Source organism: Micrasema longulum, unplaced genomic scaffold (genome assembly GCF_059751315.1).
Source record: "Micrasema longulum isolate JH-2025_06_02 unplaced genomic scaffold, ASM5975131v1 h1tg002227l, whole genome shotgun sequence".
Taxonomy (NCBI): domain Eukaryota; kingdom Metazoa; phylum Arthropoda; class Insecta; order Trichoptera; family Brachycentridae; genus Micrasema; species Micrasema longulum.
Window position 1 is genome coordinate 1 of NW_028279387.1, and position 10,188 is coordinate 10,188.

Here is a 10,188-nt window from a genome sequence, read left to right on the forward strand (position 1 = left end):
TGCATTATCTAAATAACAGTTTGTAACACTTTTTATAAATTATTCAATCACATTATGTAAACAGTACATAATAATAACATTATATTATAATTGATTATGTATGTAGAACGTTTGCTTTGCAAATACATATTTTTGTTTCGTGCACTAGATCAATCATTATTATTAAAGAATGCACTTAATTCTTACAATAGAATCATTGCATGATTTCTTCATCCTACTCTATAAAATATTTAACGCTTTTACAAAGTATTTTTATTGATTTCTATTGAAAATATTTTGGGGGAAAAAATGTTAATAAATGTTGTAATGAATACCATATCACACCATTATATCATGAAACATAATATTTAAAAAAGAGAATGTACTTTCCTCATTCTTTCCATAATATTAGGATTGATTCAAATATGTTTATGGAATCCATACAAACTTTTACTCCACTTAACCACCAATTATGAAAATTAATCAATATATAAACCTATTTATTCAAAGACATTTTAGATACCTTTCCTCCTGCACGATTGTTTTTTTATTATTCTTTCAGGTATGTGTAATGTATAATTCAAATTTTTATATTTAGTCCACTTCTCTTCAGTTATATATTTTTTGTGTTTTTTTAATTTATTTATTTTTGTTTTTATTTTTATTTATTCCTTAAACAGAAACAGAAAAGCCAGTTAGCACGGAGACCACATCAGTAGATGTAGTGAGTGAGGAAATATTTACCACCCATCGTGAGTACTCGAATCCATATCTTCTTTATCTTCCCTTTTTTACTTCATTTATTTACTTTAGACTTGGTACACTTGAGGTTTAACAAAACTACCATTTCACTTTACTGTTAGATATTAAATTTCCCCTAGTGGGTCATGGAAATCGGACTATTGTATACAAATGACAACTGTTTTTCTTTAAGGATTCCCGCTTAATGCTTCATGTAACTCTTCAGACAACATATGACCACAAAAACCACTCATAGGAATACAATCTCATCAACCATCGACCCTAATCAGTCCATAAAACATTGCTAATCATTATCAGCTTGCAACGTTTGTTGCATTTTCATTGTGTTATTTTGATGTGTGTAGTGCATTTCAATTCTTATTTAACCATGCATGTGCATTTATGTGGCTTTATTGTTGTTGATTGCCATTGCAGGACAAGATATACCATTAGATCCAGCCCTACTCATCACTGGCAGCCCCTTTGACTTCAAGTTGTACCGAGGCAGTCTATATAATATCATTAGGCCTGGACAATTGACTGATCTTGTTTCCAACATGTTCAATCAAATAGTTTCCAGTATGGGCAGGAAAGATCACATGGAACCCGTGACAGTAGCTTCCCCAGAAAATGTAACTTTACCTAAAGGGCTTTATTGGGAGAGCCAACAATCACAAGTAGAAGACTTTTATGATTTGTACTACAAAGAAGTCTCTCCTCGGCCTGGCCCCGAACTTTGGGAAGGAGAGGAAGGGATGGAGGAAGGGGAAGCGGGAAAATTGTTTAATTCCGAGGACTTTAATGCGCTGTTTAACCTACCGGCAGAACCAGCCGAGGTCGACGGTAATGAGACAAAACCATATTATGACACACGTTGTCTCTTCTTTCTTCACAAACTGCTCTTGGAAACTTTTTGGAGGTGTTGTAATATTTGTGTTTTGTCAGCTGAATTATCCACCATTCACTCAAAACCTTATTTTGTCTATCACAATTATTATGTATACGCAATAAGAGGTGTACTATTGTGAAAAGGCAAACTTTAAAGGCTACAGAGTTCGCACACAACGGGTCGCATCTTCACGATGACTCCACACGCTTGAGCTTTGTTTTTGCATGAATTTTTCTGGTGGAGTTTGCACCCAACACATATTCTCTTTATTCATTCCTTTATCACTTCTTCAACACTTTACAGTTTATTTACTTCATGGTGGTGGTCAACTTTCTGATTTTTCCATTCCATTATAATTCTGTTGTTTAATAACTTGACGCATTGGGATATGGAACTAAAAAGGTTTTTTTTTAATATTCACACTTACTTGAGGTAAGAATATCAAAGCAAATATTAATACTGAGTGTGCCTTTCCTTAATTGCATATTATTTGTAATCTATTATAAACTTTACTTGCAGAAACGCTTTTGAAAATTTACATACTTTCTTCTTTACTTATTGTTGCTTTTATTTGTACCTAACACTTCTTGATAATAAATAAAAATTTTGAATTTTCTATTACTTTATCAGCATTCAATCATATAATATTATAAAATAAAGAACTGGTATTCAATCAATTTCAAGAATTATCCATTCAATTATTCAAAATAAATCAGAATTTTGATGGATTTGGTATTAATTAATCAACAAAGTACGCATAGGTATATAATTATATATTTTATTCATATGAAAATATGTAGTGACAAGTTTTTTTTTAATATTTTAATCAATTTTTTTTACGGCATCCTCCGTGGTGTGGTGTATGATAATTGACCCACTCACAGAAGGGCCCGGGTTCAATTACTGGTGAAAACACAAAAAATAAATGTGATTTTTCTCAAGCCTGGGTGTTTTTAGCTGTTTTTTGGCCTCCTGGCATGTTGTGGTGTTAAAAAATACAAATACAAAAGTGAAATTTTAAATGTTTAAATATAAGATAAATTTATGAAATATTTCACCCTTTACAAAATCACAATATTTCATACTGCATACAATACATATCACTGTGCAATTGTGCATGCTCATAAAATATGCACTCCTTAAAACACAGTAATTAATAGAGCAATTGGCAAGCCTTGAGAAGATATATGAATATTATTCATAAAAGCTACAAAAAAATACTAGTAGGTATTTTTATCATTTAAAAGGAAAAAACATAGTAATTCATGGAATCCGTACAAAATGGCCATTCAGTTTTTTTAAATATGCTTCTTTATGTAATACCTACTTGTTCAAATTTCATATAAAATTACATTTTCTTCTCGAATATAAAAATTGTGTTAACTCATTATGTCTTTATTGAAATAATATGTTTTTTTTACAGTTTTCTCTGCGAATAAACCTAAATATAACTGTGTGTATTGTTTTGTTGAAGCTCCATTTATTAAATTAAAGATGCAAAATGATAATAACTCAGACAATATTCATGATTACAGGTGTCGCAGCATCAGATACGAACACCACTGCCATATCTTCAGATGGTCAAGGCACTGGTGTTGTGGCAGGAATCGTTATTACTGTTCTCACCGTACTCTTTATATTTTTATTGGTGGTAAGTAAAAAAAACAACATTACTTATGTAAATTTAATAATTATAAACCAGAATAATCTTGTATCATTCAAGACATATGTAAATATTATAGGTAGGTACATAATATATTTATTCAATAAGTAGGTACCTACCTAATGCTTTGTGCAATTTGAGATTATTATTTTACATTATTTATTTGCATCTCATATTGGCAATATCTGACTCATGAGCTGAATATTTTGTAATGCATTATGTAGGTATGTAGATAACCAAACACTATTATCACTGTGTTAGCATTTTCTTACAAGACTGTGTAAGTATTGTATTGTTATTGTTGCAATTTGTGATTCAGAACCAGCTGTGTAATGTGTCAGTGTTTTATTTCCTATTTAAATTTGTGTACCTCATATCACTCAAAATTTTAACCTTAAAAATATGACAAACAGAGGAATTATTATGTCTTAGTTTCAATAAACCATTAAAAAGTGCAAAGAGTTTGTGTCAGAATTAATTAAGTAATCATCATGGATCCAAAACAGTGTGCTGATGAGAAAGACTGTACAACAAAGGATGTTAAAAAAATACTGAGTAGACAAACAAGTATTGGGTGGGATGTACAAACAAACGTTTCTGCAGGAAATGACTCTCCTACGGACGATACATGTTCATATTGTGGTTCTTGTGATTTTGATGAGAATCTTGATCGATGTGCCCACAGTTCAATCCATAGTCAAATGTCGGATGATGTCCAAGATTCCTCCTTGCAAGATTTGTTTCATTCGTCTTTCAAGATCGCAAAACACAGTAGCAGCAGGAAGCAAAACTCCATCAAAGATATGATTAAGGCAGCATTCCTTAAAAAAATCGACCCATCGAGTATTTCACTTCCAAAGGATGGGTCAGCGCATCCCTCACCAAATAATCATGCAAAATATTATCACACCTTTACTGCTGCTAGTACTGCTTGTAGACAAAGCACTGTGACTAAAGTGATGTACATATTTCGTAGTAAACAAAGTACAAATGAAAGTACACAGGAGAGTCAAGTAAAATCCAGTCAGAAAGTAGGAGTTTGTTCAAGAATTAGACGCGCTGCAGATATTTTTCATAGCGGCAATAATAGTCGCCGAAATTCCGCTACCAAGAATGAAATAGTTTGCAGCTCTACACTTTTCCGTAATACTCGAGGACTTTCAATAAACGATCCTTTCTTAGAATTGACAAAGACAACTGCATCTCGAGAATCTGACAATTCCGTTCTGATTGATTTTTTCAAATATCACAAATGTGTGGAATTGATTCCCACCTCTGCCAAGGTTGTAATATTCGATTCCCAATTGCTCGTTAGGAAAGCATTTTTCGCTCTTGTAACTAATGGAATGCACGCTGCTCCCATTTGGGACAGTCATAACCAAGAATATGTCGGTGTTCTCACTATCACTGATTTTATAAAAATTCTCCAGAAACATCATCAAACTCAGAACATTCTAATAGATATAGAGAACCACACATTACAGAATTGGAAAGACTTGCTAAAAGGATCAACCACGCCTTTAATATGGATAAAGCCCGATATGTCTTTGTATGACGCAATATTAATGCTAACTGAAAACCATATTCACCGCTTGCCTATCATTGATCCTAATCTGGGAGACCTTCTCTACATCCTCACCCTCAAGTGTATATTACGATTTTTATTCATTTATATTGAGAAGTTACCTCTACCGTCATATATGCATGAAAAGTTATCTGACCTGAAGATCGGTACATGGGAAAATATTAAAATGGCATCGGAAGAAACATCAGTCATTGAAGCGATTGAAATGTTTATTACACATTGTGTTTCGGCCTTACCAATTGTAGATAATTCTGAGAAACTCAAGGGAATTTATTCCAAATGTGATGTAATTAATCTTGCTATTGATAAAACTTATGACAATTTAAATGCATCGTTAAAGCAAGTAATTGAACATAGGGATATATGGTACGAAGGTATCCAAAAGTGCACTTTAGATGATACATTTAATGATTTGTTGCAAAAAATTGTTCTTTCTCACGTTCATAGACTCGTTATTGTTAATAAGCAGGATAAGGTTATTGGAATGATTTCACTATCCGATTTGATGAAGTATATTATTTCACAACCCCAAAAAGAAATGTTAAACGAATAAAGTGTACTTTGAAGACTGTAATAGGTTATATATAAAATAAAAAAGTTTTCCAGTTTTATTGAGAGAGATATGGTGATATTTTCTGTTGGAGTTTTTTTTTTAATATGGTTTAATAAATTCTTTCAAAGTTAAGATTTTTTATTTCGTTATTGTTTTTAAAAAATATAAACAGTCTTTGATGGATTTTTACATAAATCACCAGGTGTTTATAATTCTTTTTACCACATCAAATTTCAAAATCTGTCAGAATGTTATCTAATTAAGGGTGGGTTATTAATTTCAGGTTGGGATATACGTTTACCGTCACTACCTGCACCGAAATGTGACATCGATGAACTTTGATAACCCGGTTTACAGAAAGACAACGGAAGACCAGTTCTCGTTGGAAAAGAATGGATATGCTCCCGGAAGTAAATTGTACCCGAGTACAGTTGGAGAAGAGGTAAGAGCACTCACAACAAGGGACTGTACACAACCTCATATCAGATAATTCATTAACATCATTGTTGCAAGATATTAGGTTCAAAATTTATATTTCAAATCATATTTTCAAGGATATTTCAGTATTTGTCTTTCTAGTTGTAAATGATAATATCTAATATAATTATTTCCTTTGAATTGTTGAAAATTTATTTATTCAATTTTAAAAGTTCACACTTTACAAAACGGTAAGAATGTAATTGACCTATTTAATATTACTATTATTACATAGTATAGGTAATATAAACACTCATAACTATTTCAGTTTTTATAAATATTTTAGCATAAGGTAAAATAGGTTTTTAAGTATAAATTAATAATATATTGGCATTACTAACATCCAGATCTTTGAAAAACATTATTATTATTTAATTATTTTTAACTAAGCTGCATATAAATCATTCAGTGATAATTCACACAATGCATGTCAATGTTAAAAAAAAATAGTTTGTAAGTGTTTATTATATCACTTAATTAATGGCACATTTTTATTGAATACCTTAAATCTATGAGTGTATAGAAGTAGTTTTTAATTGGTGTAAAGTAATTATGATATGACTTGTGCCAACATTTTACCTTAACAGTATTAAAATGGTAGTGATAAATATAATTACTAAATCAATAATAATCGCCAAATTTTATATAAATTGTACAATTACAGATCAAGATTTGTGTACTTTAGTGTTTTTACACTACTCCAATCTTGAGAACTTTTTATCATTGTTATTTCAATTCAAATCATTTAATAAAGTAACTAAAATATTATTTTCTTTATTAATTTTAATATATTAGAACTAATAGCGTAATGTAAATACTAAATATGAATAGCTCCGTTTGTAATTGAGTGCAAATTATAAATATTATATGCAACTTGATACAGATCAGAAATGCATAAAGTTATTGAAAATAAGTTATGTAGTTATTTTTTATGTAAAAAGACTTACAGACAAAGATCAATCTAACATTCCTAAAAAGTTTAACAATTCAAAAAAATTGATAGTACCTATCTCTATCATAAAAATTTCGGTAAACTCTGTTGTAAATTTTCAAATTGATACTAAAATAAAATTCTATGAAAATTAACCTATTGCCATGTTCAAAAGAATGAGCATTAGTGTCTTTGATTTTTGTTGAAATTAGTTCAGCCTTATAGGATATACCTTACATTAAATTTTATATTTTATTATATGAAATAAAATAAATACAGAAACATTATTTTTTAAATATAAATTTTATTCATTCTGTTTAATTACTGAAAACTACAATGAAGTTAGAATTTAATTAGTTTTACTTTGATATAAAATTTGCATAAGTTTGTACAAGTTTGTTTCCATTAAATGCAAACAAACATTTACTAATTTGAATTTAATCACATGCTATTAAATTTTTACATGCTTTTTCTATTGAGGGTTACAAATTGGTAAGTAACTGAGATAACTAATAATATTTTTAATGTGTTTAATTCTTTGTAAACAAGTTTTTTTAATAAATATTTACGAATACTTAACAGCGAATATTTTTGTTCATCTGAAAACAATTTTCTTTTTCAAGTTTCAAAAATAATAGAGATGAAGACCGTGATCTCTTAAGTCAACCAATGACAGGTCAAAAGCCTTCAAGTCTATACTTTCATATCACTTCCAGGAAGGCTTATTTTTTTAGCGATATAGTACTTATTGGTCATCCATTTATTATTAATTCATATATTTATTTATATTTATGCCCAGTGGGCATTTACAGGGATATATTTATATTATAAGGAATAACATACCTGTAATAATGATTACGCAAATAGTAATGACGCAAAAGAAAACTTAACTTTATATTGATATGAAAAAATAAATAAATAAATAAGCCATAATTCTTCCAATTGTAATTATTTTTTGACAATAAGTATTTTTATACCTATGTGCTTATTACTTTTTTTCAGGCTCAAGAACCTCTCACAACTCCCGGAACAAATGAGTTTGTATAATAAGGCTGTTATTCCTGAACATTAATTAGTGTAATGATTTCAAACAATCAGCATCGCAATAAAACTGTTGTACAGTTTGAATCGTCAAGTTAACTTTAGACATTCAACAGTTCTTATAATCTGTGCGTTACAATCAACAGATCACTTGTTTATTTATCCAACCTAGAACAATTCAAGTTTGGTAAATGTACAAAATTAGTTCAGAAATGAAAATATGATATTTGTATGCAATGTCTACCAGTGATGTTTTAGAACGATGTTCCTGTAGTACGTTTTATAGCGTGATTTTATATTTTCTTACTGCGTTTTTCATTTTGCTTGAACACGTGTATGTATTTACCAAAGGCACTGAAAATGATATTATTCTAGTGTTGGTAGCTCATTTTCTTCACTACCAAAATGGTGGAAGATGATTAATGTATATTCCTGTAATGTACATTGCATTCTTCCAATATTTAACCAATGAATAGGCAAAAGATACTCTTTATCTAATGCTCACCGCCATTACTTTCTTAAAATGCATAAAATTACTTTGTGTTGAACTACAATTACTATTTTGAAAGGTAGTTTCTACCAATCACCGAGTACTGTGATCTAACCTTAAAAATCTGTTATTATTGTTAATTTGTAGTTAATAAGTTTTTGTTTCCCGAGAACATGTTTGGCGATTTGCGTGCATTCAATACAAACTCTTTATACTTTATTTTGGGAGTAAAACTTGGTAGCAAATAATATTTAAAAGAATGCAATTCAATTCTTAAAATTTTATTTAATATTGCTCAATATTTTATAGTGCTTAATGTAGATCTCTTATTCTCTTATCCATTGATAATAATTTAATGTACTTTGCATTTTACATTGTGTACATTTGTAAATTATTTCATCTGCAACTAACGTGTCTTATTCTTTATATATCTATATTCAAAATACCTACCTTGTTTCTTAACTCATTATAAATAATATATATTTGTGATTCAAAAAGTGTATTCTCAAAATTTGTTTTTTCTCAAATAAAAAGTGAAATCTTTTAAGTGAATTACTCCAATGGAAATTAAACTTTTATTAAAATAATGTTTTTTTAATCACAACAAAAATTAAATATGATTAAATAGTGGCATATTTTCAAAAAACTATAGTAGGTAGGTATGAAAGATAAAATACTAGGTGCAAGAATAAATATTGTTTCATCTTTTTTTTTAATGAATTTCTAAATTGAATTGAACATGATTTTAAAATAACAATATTAAAAGTAAGTAGCTTCCGTTGATATGAGCAATGGCATATGAGGCTTAATAAAAATGTACTGTAAATAAAAAATATTTTTGATCAAAACTTTAAATACATCTGACATTACTTGTTTTATTATTTATATGCTTGTGTACTTTTGTTATTTTATTATTATTTTTGTTAAAAAAATTAATATATTAAAGACATCTTTAGATAAAAAAAATATTTTAATATTGTCTACATAAAAAATGTTTTGTATTTCATGATTGTGTTAATCACATTATTCATCAGTTGTAAGATATAAAATAATTAAGTTTTTACTGAGTCTTAAGAAGAGTAAATTAATTAGGCTGTATTAGCCTTATTGTCTAGTACATACATATTATAAATAATATTATCTCACGGTTTTGAACTAAGTATTCAAAAAGGCGATTTATTATTTTGAAGAACACATTCAGAATGAGTGAAAGTTATGATGGAGTGAGAGTAAATGTGAAATAGTATGATTCTTGAACTTACATATTGTGAAAATATTAGATTTAAATTTTTTAATCCGGCCAATAGATTGTGGAATGTCTCACAATTAAACATTTGAAATATTTTTACATAATCAAGTACTGGATACTGCATGACCCCGCTACAGTTTAGATTGCTGGTATATTTATATGAATATATTATATTGGAAAAATCATTTTGTAAATATAAAAGTAAATGGTAATATTAAAAACTGTGTACTTCATTTTTTGTTTTTTATTATGTTTCCCTTCCCAAAATCCAACATAATATTATAATATAAACCTAAAGGTTTAAAAAAACTCACTCTTTTTTCTTTAATGCTTGTCCTTTCTAAGCACTACTGTTTTGTAATTGTTTAACACCAAAAAAGATAATTTATTGGAGAGATATTAAAACATTTTATAAGTTCATCAGCAAACAATTACCAACAACAATGTAAACAGTGCAAAAGGGGGTAAAATATATCTAAAAAATTTTGAACTAATGGTCAACTGACTAATGATAACTATCCATAACTTTATATAAACATGTATCCTGGCACAGTTGGTCAGGGTCAACTGTTAAACTGGCGTCATGGTTC

At 29.0% G+C, this 10,188-nt stretch overlaps 1 protein-coding gene across 1 annotated transcript; it reads left to right on the top strand.

Annotated features, from left to right (window-relative positions):
• Window positions 1-659: 659 nt before the first annotated feature.
• LOC148272688 (uncharacterized) lies at window positions 660-9,831 on the top strand (the record flags this gene model as incomplete). Its single annotated transcript, XM_088239700.1, has 5 exons — window positions 660-731; window positions 1,156-1,563; window positions 3,145-3,260; window positions 5,694-5,852; window positions 7,821-9,831. Coding segments are annotated over 5 exons (800 nt in total), but the record flags the coding sequence as incomplete, so codon positions are not given.
• Between the last annotated feature and the right edge of the window lie 357 nt (window positions 9,832-10,188).